The sequence below is a fragment of the Zalophus californianus genome, chromosome 1 (assembly GCF_009762305.2).
Source record: "Zalophus californianus isolate mZalCal1 chromosome 1, mZalCal1.pri.v2, whole genome shotgun sequence".
NCBI lineage: Eukaryota > Metazoa > Chordata > Mammalia > Carnivora > Otariidae > Zalophus > Zalophus californianus.
Window position 1 is genome coordinate 56,908,918 of NC_045595.1, and position 17,600 is coordinate 56,926,517.

A 17,600-nucleotide genomic window follows, 5' to 3' on the forward strand; every position below is an offset into this window, starting at 1 on the left:
GCTCAGTTGGTTAAGCGACTGCCTTCGGCTCAGGTCATGATCCTGGAGTCCCGGGATCGAGTCCCGCATCGGGCTCCCTGCTCAGCGGGGAGTCTGCTTCTCCCTCTGACCCTCCCCCCTCTCATGCTCTCTCTCGCTCTCATTCTCTCTCTCGAATAAATAAATAAATAAAATCTTAAAAAAAAAAAAAGAGGTACGGTGGGGCTAAAGCTGCTTTCCAGGGATTTGTGCCTGCTGTCCCTAAGGAGTGGCTTCCTATGTGCCCCAGTGGAAAATCAAGTCTGCTCATTAGGTTAAAAGCGCCATTAGTGGGGTGACTGCGTGGCTCAGTTGGTTGAGCGTCCAACTCTTGATTTCAGCTCAGGTCATGATCCCAGAGTCATGAGATCAAGCCCCGTGTTGGGCTCTGTGCTCAGTGGGGAGTCTGCTTGAGATTCCGTCCCTCTCCCTCTGCCCCTCCCACTCGTGCTCTCTTTCTCTCTCTCAAATAGATAAATAAATCTTTAAAAAAAAAAAACAAAAACACCATTAGTGGTTCAGTTCCCAAAACCTATGTCCAGCACTGTCTCCACCAGTGGAAATAGAAGAGGATTTTATGTGAACAGTCTTTCTCCTGCATGACGAAACAAACAGTGGAAAGTTCCTTGTTTCTTCATAGTAGAAAAAGACCTTGGAAAAATTAGTTCTCAGGACAAAACTCTGAAAACTGGTCAGACTGACCCAAATACGAGTTCTTGAGCTATTTTTCATCATGTCCTGGGATGTGGTGAGCTGAACCAGGAGCTGGAGTCTGCAGGCCACTCCTCTGGCCAGCCGCTGTCACTTCTCCTGCTTCAGTCCTCCAGGGAAGAGCACAACCTGGGGCTTCCCAACAAGCCAGAACCGAGACACGGGTTACTCTTAGGAGCAATAGTGAGAAGCTGCCAAACGCCCAGGATGTTAGCTGGCAGGGGGGCAGAGGCCAAGGGAGGGAGAGCAGGGCAAGAACACGCTGGGCTAGTGACCCAGGGAGGGGCAAACAACACGGTCCTGAACGCAGACGGCTTCTCTGCGGCAGGCAGGAGGGCTGCGGGTGTACTCCTGAGCTCAAGACTCCTCCTGCCCCCTAAACACAGCTGCCCAAGGTCCCAGTGTCACAGATCTCTCTGTGTCCCTTGTTACAAGGCAGCCCTCCTTGGCAGGTTATCTGTAGCTGGAAGTGAACGAGTGATCAGGAATCTCAGGTTCCCATTCTACTCCATCAGCAGAGGGGTCAAGGATGGTTCCAGTAGTTGCCAGGAGTCGGCATTTCCTCACCAGGAACTTGGGAACAGCGGTGACCAGTCCCACTCTGCAGGGCTGGCGGGAGCACAGGGCGCAGGAGGGGTTCTAACGTGCTTCGAGAACCTCTGGGTGCCATCTGTGTTAGTGTTCACCTCTGCTAGCCCGTTTCATCCTCACAACCCTAGAAGGTAAGTCTTACTACTTTCTACATGAGGGGTCACAGGGAAGCCGTGGCAGAAGAGCTTTGTCTGACTCTAAAAGGCCATGCCCTTTACTGTGTGCAAGCCTCCTCCAGAAACCTTAAATGCTTTGTTTTGTTTTGTTTCTTCTGAGAAACCTCAGTAATGATTCATACCTCCTGCAGGAATCAGTCAAACCCCTTCCTGAACAGTCTTGGTGGGGAAAAGACGAGATGTTGAAAAGAGACCAAAGCCTCTGACCAAGGAGTCTTGCCTCGGTCGCTCGCCAAGGGCCACCGGCTCCCCAGGGATGCCCCTCCTCCTTCTCACAGGGAAGCCGAGATCATCTAGCACAACCCAAGTCCTTCCTCCGTGGCCTCCTTCCCTGCTGCCACCAAACCACACTCACAGGCCCCCTTAAGCACTATGGGGCAACAGAGAGTGACCCGACCGAAGCAGGGTGCCAGGAGCCCCCCTCCCGGATTCAGTGGTCAGGCAGGCCCACCAGGCTGGGAAGAGCCCATAACTAACAGGTGGACTGCCGGCTCCTCGTGGCAACAACCTATGCCTACCAGGAGAAGCCAAGAGCAAGTGATGACAGCATTCCTAAAGCCACAGCCATGAGCTCCGACTTCCTGGGTAAATGGTGTCATGGAGCCCTCGCTGCCTCCACACTAATTCCCTTATGCCCATCTGCTTCTCTTTTTCCAAAAGTCCTCTGCAGCAAGGACCCAGCCTAGAGAGGGATCAGATGCGCTAAGTCCCAAAATGAAATCTGCCTTCCCTCACACTGTCCCTCCTGCACCCTGCCACCAGGGTTAATGGAGAGTGCGCCAAGTTGGGAGCCCCGCTCAACCATGACCCCTTGGCCGCCCCTCCGCTCAGTCATGGCTGGTGGTGCCTCCAGCCGGCATCAAGCCTCAGGGACAAACAGTGGGTCTCCCGCACAAAGGGCTACCACAGCCCTCAGGACACAGGTGACGCACCTTCCACGATCAGAAGTCTGGCACTGAGCCCCTTGCATCGTCTCATCCCCCCTGACACTCCAGCTACGCTCGACTTGGACAAACACCCACACTTCCTCTTCCACACCTCCCTGACTTTACACATATATGGCTTTGGTAGCTAAAGCCCCTTCTATCTTTCCTCACTGGGAAATTCACGTTATCTTTCAGGGCCTACGTAACGTGAAACTCACTGCCTCCGTGACCCTGGGGAGAGCGGATTGCTGCCCCCTCTGTGCCCCCTCCGGCATTCAGCAGACATCCCCATGATGGCCATGGCAACCACAGGGCCCTGCTTTGCAAGGACGGTCCTAATTTTCAATATTCGGTCTTGCTGTCCCTAAAATAAACACACACATATTGTCAGGCCATGTGTTCCAATTCCTGGTTCAGAAACTGGGCAACGACATTAATAGCACCGCACGCTAGCTATCTGTTTACCTATCTGTGCCCCCGACCAGTTACGAGCTCCTGAAGAACAGGGACTGTCTCTTACTCACCTTTTTTTCTCTTGAGCTTAGAATGGTGCCTGGGAAAGAGAAGGTAGTTACAGAACGGACAGACAAACCATCAACTAGTCGCCATCTAATGATCTCCCCAATATGCAGTTTATGTCTCAGGGTGTCAGATGGTCACATCTACCAACAACTGTAATTAAGCTGGACAGAATACTTTCGAAGTTCCAGGCATTTTCCCCTTGGAATCCCATTTCATCCTGTCTACTGTTCCAGGCAGAAAAGGCCAGCTTAAGGCCACAACTCTTAAGTGATATCCCAGGAAACAAAGTTAACAGAGCAAAAAGGAATCTTTTAACAATAAATGTGAATAGAGAAATCTGGTAGACATGACCCCAACCAAGTGATCAAACCAAGGCATTAGTACCAATGTGGGCACCTGGCTTCCTGTGCCACCTGCCATGTCCCACCCAAGTCGAAGTGAGCTCTAACTCAACCTCCAGCTTACAGGAAATACAGGAGACAAAGGAACAAGTGCAAAGACACCACAAGGGAACCATAAGACAAATCCAGGAAGTGAATCAGTATCCAAAATCAGTATCATTAACAACAACGACAACAAAAAGTCATTAAAAAAAAAAAAAGCAAGGTGTTGTTCTGGACCAAACTTTACTGGACTCTGGTTCAAAGAGGAAAAACACTGCGGCGCCTTGGGTAGTTCAGTCAGTTAAGCGTCTGCCTTCAGTTCAGATCATGATCTCAGGGTCCTGGGATCGAGCTCCACATCGGGCTCCTTGCTCAGCTGGGAGTGTCCTTCTCCCTCTCCCTCTGGCCCTCTCCCCGCTCGTGCTCACTCTCAAATAAAGTCTTTCAAAAAAAGAACAAAAAACAAAGAGGAAAAACACTATAAAAAACTTGAGGGAGAAAGTTGGAAAAACTTAAAAATCGACTAGACAGTAGATGCTATTTTATAGAAATACCAGTTGACCCTTGAACAACATGGGGTCAGGGGCACCAACCCCCTGGGCAGTCAAAAATCTGTGTATACTTTTGACTCCCCAAAAACTTTACAATAGGCTACTATTGATGCGAAGACTTGTAGATAACATAGTCGATTAACACATATTTTTGTATATTATATGTATTATATGCCATGTTCTTACAATAAAATAAGCTAGAGAAAATGTTATTAAGTCATAAGGAAGAGAGAATACATTTACAGAACTGTACTATAAAAAATCTGCATAGAAGTGTACCCAGTTGTTCGAGGGTCAACTGTACTGATTTACTTAGGTGTGTTAAAAGTATTGTGCTTATTCTTATCAGGGAAATAAAAATCAAAACCACAGTGAGATGTCACCACCTGTCACCTGTCAGAATGACTAAAATCAAAAAGACAAGAAATAGGAAGTATTGGGGCACCGGGGTGGCTCAGTTGGTTAAGCATCTGCCTTTGGCTTGGGTCACGATCCCAGCGTCCTGGGATCAAACCCCACATCAGGCTGTCTACTCAGAGGGGAGTCTGCTTCTCCCTCTCCCTCTGTCTCTCCCCACTGCTCACTTCTTTTTTTTTAAGATTTTATTTATTTGACAGAGAGACACAGTGAAGAGAGGGAACACAAACAGGGGAAGTGGGAGAGGGAGAAGCAGGCTTTCCCACCGAGCTGGGAGCCCGATGTGGGGCTCCATCCCAGAACCCTGGGATCATGACCTGAGCCGCAGGCAGACGCCTAATAACTGAGCCACCCCAGGCACACCCCCGCCCCACTCATTCTTTCTCTCTCTCTCAAATAAATAAATAAAATCTTAGAAAGAAAGAAATAGGAAGTGTTAGCGAGGATGTGGAGAAAAAGAAAGCCTTGCACACACCACTGGTGGGAATGCAAACTGGTGCAGCCACCGTGGGAAAAAGTATGGAGGCACCTCAAAAAATTACAAATAGAACTACCCTATGATCCAATAATTCCACTCCTCGGTTTTACCCAAAGAAAATGAAAACACTAATTCTGAAAGATATATACACCCCTATGTTTACTGAAGCATTATTTACAATAGCTAAGACATGGAAGTAACCCAATCACCCAACCACAGATGAATGGATAAAGATGATGTGGTAAATATATTCAATGGAATATTACTCAGCCATAAAAAAGAATGAGACCTTTGCAACAACATGGACAGACCTAGAGGGTACAATGCTAAATAAAATAAGTCAGACAGAGAAAGAAAAATACCATATGGTTTCACTCATATGTGGAATTGAAGAAACAAAACAAATGAAAAAAAAAGAAAACAAATGAGCAAACAAACGAAAAGAGACAAACAAACAAACAACCTTAAATACAGAGAATAAACTAGTGGCTGCCAGAGATAGGAGTGGGGATGGGTGAAATAGATAAAGGGCGTTAAGAGTACACTTATCATGAAGAGCACTGAACAATGTATAGAACTGTTGAATCATTATACTGTATACCTGAAACTAGTAACACTGTATGTTAACTACACTGGAGTTTAAAAAATAAAAAAAAAAAATCATGCCTATTCTTAAAAGTTGTATGTTGAGCTATGGGGTGATATATCATGTTATCTGCAACTTATTTTCAAATTAAAAAAAAAGGTATATTACATATACAGAAAGATGAAGCAGAGTAAAACAGAACAACTGCTGAATCTAGGTGGAGGATAGGTTTCGGGTTTATTGTGCTCTTCTTTCAGCTTTTCTATATGCTTGACAGTTTTCATAATAAAAAGTTGGGAAAAATAAGAGTATTAATATCTGCAGAATGAAAATATTACTGATATGAAAAAGAACCAACTGGAGATCGTGGAAACTAAAACTGTAATTATCAAAATCAAACAAGAGATGGAATGAATGGTCAGAACAGATTCAGCTGGGTGCCTGGGTGGCTCGGATGGTTAGGCGTCTGCCTTCGGCTCAGGTCATGATCCCAGGGTCCTGGGATCAAGTCCCACATCGGGCTCCCTGCTCGGCGGGGAGCCTGCTTCTCCCTCTGCCTCTGCCTCTCTCTCTCTGACTCTCATGAATAAATAAATAAAACATTAAAAAAAAAAAAAGAACAGATACAGCTGAGGGACGCCTGGGTGGCGCATTTGGTTAAAGCGTCTGACTCTCAATTTTGGCTCAGGTCATGATCTTGGGATGGAGCCCTGGGTTGGGCTCTGCGCTCAGCACTGCGCTCAGAGTCTGCTTAAGAATCTCTCTCCCTGGGGCGCCTGGGTGGCTCAGTTGGTTAAGCGACTGCCTTCGGCTCAGGTCATGATCCTGGAGTCCCGGGATCAAGTCCCGCGTTGGGCTCCCTGCTCAGCAGGGAGTCTGCTTCTCCCTCTGACCCTCTTCCCTCTTGTGCTCTCTCTCATTCTCTCTCTCTCAAATAAATAAATAAAATCTTAAAAAAAAAAAAATCTCTCTCCTCTCCCTCTGCCCCTCCCACTCATGCTCTCTCTCTCTCTAAAATAAATAAATCTTTAAAAAAAAAAAAAAAAGAACAGACACAGCTGAAAAGGAAATCAGTGTGCTGGAAGGTGAAGCCCAGGGTTTGTCCAGAACACAGCACAGTAGAGCACCATGCTGTTGAGATGGAGAAGATATGAGATGTGAAGAACAGACCCTAAATTCCAGCTCCTGTACCATGCAAGCTCCAGAGGGGAGAAGAGGAGCTAATCAAATGCATTTTTAAAAATTCCTTAGACCTTTAGGGGTGCCTGGGTGATGTAGTAGGTTAAGCATCCAACTCTTGGTTTTGGCTCAGGTCATGATCCCAGGGTCCTGAGATCGAGCCCCACATCTGCTCCACGCTCAGCGTAGAGTCTGCCTGGGTTTCTCTCGCCCTCTCCCTTTGTTCCTCCCCCCACCATGCTTGCTTGCTCTCTCTCTCTCTCTAAAATAAAGAAATAAATCCTAAAAAAAAAAAATCCTTAGACCTTTAGAAATACAGGAATTTTCACTCTGGTTATACCTACTGAGTTCAGAGCAAGGTGAATGAAAAAATATCCCACAACCTAGGTACACTATGGTAAGATTTCAGAACATAAGAAATCAAGGGTCACTTGATTTCAAGAGTCACTTACAGATTCTTTCTGAAAGAATCACTTGAGGAACAATTCAGGCAAAATGCAAATGAACTAAAATAAAGTAATAAAAAACAGTAAGCCAAAAATAAATAAATAAAACTTGGAATTAAATAAATTAAAGGAATTAAAATAACTGTTGATGCAAAATGTCAAAAAAAAACCATAAATAATGATCTGGCCCTTGAATCCCAGATGATTTCAATGTGGAAACTGGGGGTGGGGAGGCAATGAGGAGGGAGGGAAAGTGTGCCAGCGTTCTTGTCCTCTTAGGGTCAAAGAAATAAATACTAATTCTAGACCACGGGTAGGAAAATGTAAATTTGAATATGTATTTAACATTTAACAAGATGAATAGAGACAGGACATATGTATTTCCAAATTACTAAGAGGACGGCATGGGAGAGAGATCCAACAGTGGCCAAGACATACTTTGTGATGCAGAAAGTCAGCACTGAAAAGTGAGGGCAGAAGGCTTCATGTAGTTCCTTCAACAACAGCAGAGAGGGTGCAGTGCTAAGTGCTGGTACACAGCAGAGCTCACATGCCCTCCCGGGCCTGGGAGCAAACAAGTGAGCAAGACATGGGGTGGTAGTAAGTGCTAGGAAGGAAAAAACAAAGCAAGGGATATAAAGTAACTCAGACCTCAAAAACGTTATGCTTGGTGAAGGAAGCTGGACACAGGAAAACCCACAATACTGTAGGTTTCCATTTATCTGGAATGTCTAGAACAGGCAGCCCTGTAGAGACAGAAAGTAGACAAGTGGTTGCCAGGGGCTATAGGGAGGTAGGAACGGGAATGACTGCTCAGGGGTAGCAGGTTTCTTTTGGGGGCAGTGAAAATATCTGAAAATTGATTGTGGTGATGGATATACAACTCTGAGTATACAACACCACAGTGAACTGAACACTTTAAATGGGGGAGTTCTACGGTATATGGATTATATCTCAATAAAGATTTTTTTTTAAGGAACTTGGCAGAGTGCTACTTTAGACAAAATTGTCAAGTAAGGGGGCACCTGGGCGATTCAGTCAGTTGAGCATCCGTCCGACTCTTAATTTCAGCTCAGGTCACGATCTCGGGGTTGTGGGATCGAGCCCCACCTCGGGTTCTGCACTCAGAGCAGAGTCCGCTTGGGACTCTATTCCCCCTCTGCCTTTCTCCCCAGTCACATTCTCACTCTCTCTAAAATAAATTTTAAAAATCTTTTAAAAAATGACAGTCAAGGGGCGCCTGGGCGGCTCAGTCATTAAGCGTCTGCCTTCGGCTCAGATCATGACCCCAGGGTCCTGGGATCGAGCCCCGCATTGGGCTCCCTGCTCGGCAGGAAGCCTGCTTCTCCCTCTCCCACTCCCCCTGCTTGTGTTCCCTCTCTCGCTGTGTCTCTCTCTGTCAAATAAATAAATAAAATCTTTAAAAAACAAATAATGACAGTCAAGTAAGGCCAACTCATGTAAAGCAAAATAATAATCTCTTGATGTATACATACATGTACACACGCAGAGCAAACTGCCCCAAAACATCTTAACACACCACGGCCTTCCATCCATTATCACGCTCCTGCTCAGAGGCAGGGGAACCCCTGAGTGGCAAAAAGAAGAAGCTAGCTGGAATTCTATAGCTTGGAGTCCTTTTAATACTTAATGAGTTTTTCACACTAGGCTTGAAAATACCAACCATGACTGTTTCACATCAAATTAGCCGAACTTTGCCAGTTACATTTTAAGAGATTAGGCTTTTCAGGAAACCAGTCTACAAAAACTTTGCCCATCAACTTGCGCTATGGTGACACTATTTCTCAAGTCATAAAATCAAAACAAAACAAAACACCGAGTTCCTATAAGGTCTCCCATTTTCACCTGACAATTATCTCCCCTCCCTGACCAGGAGCCCTTAAGCTCCTGCATGAACCCAACCCTTCAAGCAGAGGTTCACTGATACCCTTTCCTGCTTAGAAGGCTCTCCCTTCTCCCTCTTTCTCTCTCTCCCTCCCTCTCTGTCTCTCTCTCACTACTTGCTAGTTCATTCAGCCAACACTTACCAAGGGCTTATTCTGGGGAAAAGAACCCAAAGAAAACCCTAGAGTCAGAGTTTACACTGAGGTATTTACCTTGTGATCTCAATAATAAAACAGACTTTTTTTTCTCTGTATTTCAAAGAATGTTCATGTATTTTATAAAACTGATCTTTATGTAATTATCTATAATGTCAACAGGGAAGATATTAACAATTCATAGCTAGCAAACTGAAGTTTATTCTGACAGCTAAGATCTACTTTTTTCATCACGAAATCATATTTGTGTACCCATGAGAGTTAAAACCCAAGAATAAAAAAACAAGTTAAACAAACAAAAAAATCAAAGCTTTTCATTGGAAAATGTGAACGGAACATTTTTCATTTTTTTTAGATTATTTCTTTACTTATTTATTTGAGAGACAGCACAAGTTGGGGAGAGGGGCAAAGGAAGAGAGAATCTCAAGCAGACTCCCCACTGAGCATGGAGCCTGACCTGGGGCTCGATCTCACGACCCTGAGATCATGACCTGAGCCAAAATCAGGAGTTGAATGGTGGGGCACCTGGGTGGCTCAGTCAGTTAGGCGTCTGCCTTTGGTCATGAACCTGGGGTCCTGGGATCGAGTCCCACATCAGGCTCCCTGGTCCACAGGGAGTCTGCTTCTCCCTCTGCCTCTGCCTCTTTCTCTGTCTCTCATAAATAAATAAAATATTAAAAAAAAAAAAAAGAGTTGGATGCTTAACCAACTGAGCCACCCAGGTGCCCCAGAATATTTTTCATTTTAAAAATATCTAATTTTTATCTTTCTTTGGCATCAAAATGGCAGGAGTTGGGATTCCCTGGCTGGAAATTATAGGATTTTTTTTTTTTCAGTGAGTGATGGGATCCTTCAGTGAGGAAATGGTCCAACACCATCCACATCAGCTATCCTAACCCACTAACCATGAGCTGTGAGCTGGTAGCCAACCTTTCGGGCCTCTCGCATTAAGATGAACAGCATCCCCTTAAAAAGCAGTCGCCTCAAGAGATGACACACTCCAATGACCTGTCGCTGCCCAACACACACTGCAATTGCTGTCAGGGCCCTTGGGCAAGCCCCCTGGACTGACATGCACCAGAATTGTGACTTTATGCTTAGACTTCACTTTGGACCAAAGAACGCTACCACTATGGAACACTCTCAAATATACCCCTGAAGGACCTGCCAGAAGGAAGAGCCGCAGGCTCTGAAGAATGTGAATAAGGATCGTCACAGCTGATCAAACATTTGGGAAATAACGCACACAATTTCTCAAGGAGACGATTTTGAAAGGGGCAGCACCCATGCACACATCAGGTTCTAGGTTGCTATTTTTTTTTTTTTTTACAAATTAGTCGCATTACTCCTTAGTCACACTCCAAATTCGGGATGGTGTCACCTCAAACACTAACGAACAGGTGCAAAAACCTCGAAGAACTCACAATGTTTACACACCTCATGTAGGACTAAGTTCCTGTTTTTCCAGTCCAAGAAAGGGAGGTTTACAAGGCAAAGGAGTACAAGTAAGATCAGAGGAATCCATGTATGTCATGGTATAGATATAGAAGTTATTAATGAGCAATGGTCCTTGCTTATCAATTTATCACAGCAGGTTGGAGAGATTCTCTCTCTAACAGCACTAGCTCAGGTTCTGCTGCTCTATGTTCAACAGCACAGCATTTTGTAAGCCATTCTAGAAGATGGGCTTTTTCGTTTGCTCACACTAGCCATATGTACCAATTCACCCAATTCATCTGAATGAATAAGGATTTGTTTGTTTAACCAGCACCTGGCATTAGGATGCTGATACAGTACTGCTAATCAAAACACACAAAAAATGTAAAATGTAAGTGATATATGACGGCCCAGATATTAGACTCATCCCAAACCTTTCCGCGCGTGTGTGGTGTTTGTGCACGTACTACCAGTGGGAGAGGGCACAGCACAGCAGTGAGAATAAGCACCAGACCAGGAGCCAGAAGGCTAGGTTCTGTTCCGATCTGCCACATACAGGCCTTCATGTCCTGCTCTGTAAGATGGTGGTCCTTCTCACAGGGTGACCTCAAGCAAACCCTGTGTGGGTAGGTGAGACAGGGATTCTTTCTGCAGCTCACTGATGGGAGTAACAGATCCGTGAAGTGACTTGCACAAGGTCAGCTGGGCACCCAAGCTGAGAAGCCCCACGCCACTCTCTCTCCCAGGTGATTTCCACACCAATGTCAGTCCCCATTTCCTAACGATCCGCAATGGGCCAGGTTCCTAAAGCTAAGAGGTTTGCAGAGAAGCAGATTAGAAGCAGTGATGTCACATGCCCAAAGAGCTACATGGCAAAGTCAAGATTTTAAGATGGTGCCTCATGGGTCCAACACTGGCCCTCCTTCCACTGTCTTTCCACAACCCGCGCTACTTCAGGACTTTTAGAAACCTCAGGAGGCAAGGTTTATTTTGCAACGGATGGCTGTCATTGGCCTCAAGAACAGATTTCTCCAGACAATCAGCATGACCCAGAACTTCTTTCTAATCTAACAGTCCTTTAGCTATTTCTGATCAAAACTGAAAAAGTCAAACCAGTAAGATCCAAATCAGAAAAGCACCTGATCCAAACAGCAAAAGCAGACCCCTGATTGGAAGGACCAAAGATGCAAACTTTAAAAAGAAGGCGGTTCCTATTTCCCTGCCTGCCCCCTCTTTGGGAAGTGCCAGGAGCAGCTACAAAAACAAAGGTGACTTGTAGGGCCTAGGGAAGCTTGAGAGCCAAGGCCCAAGGGCATACACTTTACCTCAGCAAAGGAGAGATCTGGCAACATCCTCAAAAAGGGGAGAGTGAACCCGACAGAGAGCTGAATAAAGGGGGTACAATTCGACAAGGCTAACCTCTGTGTGTGGACTTGAGGCCTGTGTCCCCAGTGATCTGCAAAACGAGTTTACATAACAGGCCTTTGTGTTGTCCCAGATAAGAGAGAGTAGAGGAGCAGTAAGAATGTTTTAAGGATTTAGAACTGGCTGAGATTTCCTGGGGGATAGTGAGGTTGGGGGGCAGCGGGGGCGGGGAGCAAAGAGTGGGGGAAGGGGGAGTTAAGAAATCATCTGTCTGAGATAAGGAGGAAAAGGGTAACAACGGCCATAATAATTTAAGTCCTCATATTTGTAATTCCTTGGTTTTATTCGCAATAGCACTCTCAGGATAGAAAAGAAACCAGTAACACCAATTGATTCTCCTTAGAGGGCACTGCGGGGTTGGAGGACGAAGGTGAAAGGGAGATTTTTTTTTTTACTGTCTGCCTTTTTATACCTTTGAAATTTTGAAATTCTGGACCGTGTAGACGGATTATCTATTCAAATATATATAAAGGGAATTTTTTATACTAGTTTAAGCATGTCCATAGTTTTCCAACAACCCTAAGAAGTGGGCAGAGCAAAGATCATTAGTCCCAACTCACAAATGCGGAAGCTGTGGGGTCTAAGAAGGGAAAAGGAATTGGCCACGGTTGTGGTGAGGCCGGAAGTAAGACTCAGACCTTCAGACTCCTAAGCCAGTGTTCTCTTTCAGAGACTTCACAGTTTGGAAGATGCAGCCCCCCACCCTCCCAGATTCGCTCTTAAAGTTCAACCTGCATAGCTAGACCTATGTGAATCCAAATGGGGTGGGCACAGGAACCCATCACCCTATATGGAGCCTTACTAACCAGCACAGCAGGCTAGGTGAGCTGTTCAGAGCTGGCTAGACGTTCTGGTAGCAGACAAACATCCTGAAACTTGCTAGGGCTTCAACCCTTATTACTGAAAAATCTATAAAATGCCCAAGTCCACGTTGTTTCTCAAAGTACGGTGGCTGCAACTGCATTTTTACTAGATTCATTAACTTGTAGATTCCCAGGGTCATCATTCTGAACTCAGAGGGACTCAGACGGGTGGCAAGTGTAAAAATGAGCCCTGGGCTTAGGACCCAGGCAGACCCTGGGTTCAAGTCCTGGTTTTGCCCCTGATTTGTGTGTGGCCTTAGGCATGCTGGTCACACTTCACTTATTTTGACCTCAGCTTCCCCTCTATTTTTTTTTTAAGATTTTATTTATTTATTTGAGAGAGAGAGAATGAGAGACAGAGAGCACGAGAGGGAAGAGGGTCAGAGGGAGAAGCAGACTCCCCGCTGAGCAGGGAGCCCGATGCGGGACTCGATCCCGGAACTCCGGGATCATGACCTGAGCCAAAGGCAGTTGCTTAACCAACTGAGCCACCCAGGCGCCCCAGCTTCCCCTCTATTAATAAAAATCAATTCCCAGACATGTTCTGTGCGCCATATGTCTAACACTGTTGTAGGTGTGGGGGGACTCACAGGCCCACAAAGCAGACTAAATCCCTGCACTTTCAAGGAGTAGACAGACCTTGTACAGGAGACCAACACATGAGGTCATTTCAAGTCCTGGTAAGTGCTATGAACTTACCCCTGAACTCACCCTGTAATGGGACAGAGGGTCCAGAAGGTCAGGGAAGGCCTCTCTCTGAGGAGGAGGCATTTGCAGTGGGAGCCAAATGATGAAGCAGCAGGGGGATGTAGGGACATGCTATGACGGGGGCGGGGAGGACAGGTACAAAGAGCCCAAGGCAGGCGTGTCTGAAGGACAGAAAGGGCTCTCGAGGCTAGAGGGCGGTGAGTGAGGGGCAGAGGGAAGGAGATACACCGGCCAAGGGAGACAGGGGCCCACCTCTTCAGGTGAGGAGTCTGGATGTCATTCTGGTTGCAACAGGAAGTGACTATAGAAATAAAGGGGTTTAATTAGATCTGTGATGTTGCAAACTTTTTTATTTTTTTACCAGCAGAACTTTTCAGCCAAATAAAAACAAGTGGAACCTCAATATAGAACTGGATAAAAGTGGTTCTGCTCTGGCTGGGTGAGAAGTTAGTTAAGGCCCTTCTGAACTTGTGGCCTCCTGGCCTTCCCCCTTGACCCCCACGGCACCCCCAAGCACTGGAGCTCAGAGGAGCTGGAAAAACACCAGGTGATCTATCTCTGGGCTCGTCAAGCTCTAACAAAAGCCGCAGAACAAGGAGAGGAGTTTTGGGGGATCATGCTGGAGCCTTGCTCGGCCCCAGATAGCCCCTGGAAAGGTTTTAAACAAAATCCCTGATGTGGTCACACTTTCTGCAGGAACAATAACAATAAAATCTGGCTCGTCAAAGGTTCCAGTTAAAATCACATTGCTGAGGGCGCCTGGGTGGTTCAGTCATTAGGCGTCTGCCTTCTGCTCAGGTCATGGTCCCAGGGTCCTGGGATCGAGCCCCGCATCGGGTTCCCTGCTTGGCGGGAAGCCTGCTTCTCCCTCTCCCACTCCCCCCCTTGTGTTCCCTCTCTTGCTGTGTCTCCGACAAATAAATAAACAAAATCTTAAAAAAAAAAAAATCACACTGCTGAAACTATAGGGACAGAAAACAGATCGGTGATTGACAGGGGCTGGGGTGAAGGGAGGACACTGACAAAAAAGGACACAAGGGAACTTTGTGGGTTGCTGGAAATATTCTATACTGTGACTGTGGTGGTGACTATGGGACTGTATACATTTCGTCAGAATTCACAGAACGGGGGCGCCTGGGTGGCTCAGTCGTTGGGTGTCTGCCTTCGGCTCAGGTCATGATCCCAGGGTCCTGGGATCGAGCCCCACATCGGGCTCCCTGCTCTGCGGGAAGCCTGCTTCTCCCTCTCCCACGCCCCCTGCTTGTGTTCCCTCTCTCGCTGTGTCTCCCTCTGCCAAATAAATAAAATCTTAAAAAAAAAAAAGAATTCACAGAACGGTACACCTAAAATGGGTGAAGCTTAAGGAGTATCAATTTAACTCTAACAAACCTGAAGTTTTTTTTAAAAAAACCAAGACACCTCCGAGGCATTTTATGGATGAGGAAACAGACTTGGAAAGCAAAAATGACTTGCTCCTGCTGAGTCAGTAGAGCCCCAAAACTGCTGTTGATGGACTGTTCCCCACCCACTGCTGCTCAGTTTCAATCCAAAGCCTCTTTAGCACTCTGGGCCCCAGGTTTCCCTGACTGCAAAATGAGGAGGTAGATAAATGCCAAAGACTTTCCCACTCCGAACAATCAGATTCTAAGAAGCAGTCTGGCATAGGGGAAAGCCCTCAATGCTATGGAGTCAGAAACACTGGAAGAAAAATGCCCACTTCAGTCAGTGACTGGCTGTGCCCTGGGGCCAGCCTGTCCTATGCCAGTACAGGGTTAATAAGAACACATCTGCACATCAGCTGGCACACAACGGCCTCTCAAGAGGCGCAGCCATTCTAACTACCGAGGGGTTTTACCATCCCTACCCCGTGCTGATCACAATCACACACGGCGGCCTCCTGAGAACGTGGAGGTGACCATAAGGTACAGAAATCACGAACTGCCTGCCCCGCATTGCATAACCTGCGCTCGGGTACACAGCACACCCTAGGCTCCACTGGGGCACAGGCTGTTATCTCGCCAGGTCAACAGGAACACCCTGCCCCCTCCTTGACCACCGTCAGCACCCAGCCACCACAAACACTCGGGTGCAGGAGAAGGCCGACAGCTTGCAGGAACACCACTGCTATTTTTTTTTTTTTTTACACCACTGCTATTTATGCCTGTATTTTAGGCACTCCGCTTTCCCTGTGGCTGCTGGCATCATCACAGGGCACAAACTCATCCATAGACACACTCCACCCATCCTACAGCCCTTCCCTCGCCACCTGTTCCAAAGGGGTGGTCCCAAAAAATGACTCAAAGCTGCCTGCCACACCTTGCTCTTTTTTTTTTTTCTAAGCTAAGGAAACCAAAAACACAGAGAAACCCAAAAGATTCTTTAAAACAAAACAAAACAAAACAAAACCCTTCAGGCAGGGAGTCTCTGTTTCCTGTGGCACATGAACTCTAGAGGCACTGTGGTCATGTAAAGTTTGTTGGCTTACTACTTCTCCACGGAGGGACAGGAGGTAGGCAACACCCAGAAATTATCCCAATTTTACAGAAACAAAGAGCTAAGTACCCTGGCAAAAGGCAAACATGAGCAGGGCTACAGCAGCCCAGGGACGCAAAGCACCAGAGCATTCGGTCTCAAGGGACTCCAATACCCTGGCTCAGCTTCTAGAAAACACAGAGATAACAGGAGATAACACTTGCCCTGTGCTGCCCCTGCCCAGTGCTCTTAAGAGCTGTCCTGAAGATCATGTGAACTGAAAACCATGAAAGAATGGAAAAGATTTCTGCACAGCTCAGTTAAGTTACTGAGCAAAAACAATGCTCTGCCCTGGCCACGGTCTCCTAACTCTATTAGGTAGGGCTGGTAGCCAGGTTAAAGAAACTCTGATTCATTAATCACAAATATTATTTATCAAACCATTGCCAGGACATTGTGGCAACTACATCCTGCTGTTTCTATTCAGAGTCATTGCCAAAGTTTGGTCCTCTCCCCCACCTTCCGGTATCTGTGAACTTTTCAGTTTCTATCAAACTCCAGCTGGGGGAGGGGACCCAGTGCTGGCCCTCGTCGAGTAAAGTTCCACCACCAGGTCCACAAAGAGACTGCAGGGAGGCGTGGCCAGGCCGGAAATTCTGACAAAAAGTTTTGGCCCTCCGGTCCTAGAAACAACTACTTCCTGATCCCTCCTAGTCGTGGGGGGGGTGTAGTTTTCTGGCCGGGTTCCCCCCACCAGGGCCGAGCTGGGGGCTTCGATCGCGGTGGGGAAGGGTCAGGCCAGCCAGGCGGCCTTCTGTCCCCCGCACTCCGAGGCGCTCTGCTGCCTTCCACTGGCGAAGTTATTTTGGAGAAGTGCCCCCAGGGTGTGAGCTCCGGCGGGCAGGGCCTCCTCCCCCCGCATTACCCCCAAGACAGACAGACAGACAGACACACACACACACACACACACACACACACACACCCCAAGGCCAGCGCTCTGAGGACTGAACCTGACTCAGACACCAAGGCCCAGGCCTGCTCCGACAGGAGGAAGGGAAAGGGAATCGAAAGAGATTTGCCAGAAACCTCAAGACAATCCGGGGCGCTCGCTGCGGCCTGAGGCCGCCCCCGCTGAGGGAGCGTCTTCTAGGGGTCCCGGTCGACACCCGGTGCCCGTCGGAGCCCGGGCTGCGCGGCAGCCAGAGGGCCAGGCCACCCCCGCGCGGCGACCCCAGGCCGGGCCTCCCACCTTGACCCGCTTGCCCTGGATCTCCAGCGTCTTCATGGTGAAGTCGACGCCGATGGTGCTGCCCTGGCGCTCCGAGAAAGCGCCCGTCTTGAAGCGCTGCACCACGCACGTCTTGCCCACGCTAGCGTCGCCCACCAGCACCAGCTTGAACAGGAAATCGTACTGCTCGTCCGGGTCTCCCGCGCCCGGGCCCGGCCCCGCCATGGCCGCGCGGGAGCCGAAGGGCCGGCGCTCCGGACACTGAGGGAAGCCTGAGCTCACGGAAGCAGCGGACCGCCTGGCGACGTGGAACCGCCGCAACACCTGAAGTAGGGGCGCCGCCGACAGCCGGCCCCGGCCCGGCTCCGCCCCGGCCCCGCCCCGGCAGCCCCCCCGCCCCCTCCGCCCCCTCCGCCCCCCCGA

At 47.8% G+C, this 17,600-nt stretch overlaps 1 protein-coding gene across 2 annotated transcripts in view; it reads right to left on the reverse strand.

Moving 5' to 3' along the window:
- RAB43 (RAB43, member RAS oncogene family) overlaps positions 1-17,553 on the reverse strand; it is a 32,871-nt gene extending 15,318 nt beyond the window's left edge. The window contains exon 1 of one of the 2 annotated variants that reach the window (XM_027582216.2): positions 17,199-17,553. In XM_027582216.2, coding sequence (XP_027438017.1) covers positions 17,199-17,402 — 204 coding nt within the window. In that variant the 5' untranslated portion in view covers positions 17,403-17,553. The remainder of the gene's footprint in view (positions 1-17,198) is intronic. The other variant, XM_027582215.1, reaches the window with a different exon arrangement.
- Positions 17,554-17,600: the final 47 nt, after the last annotated feature.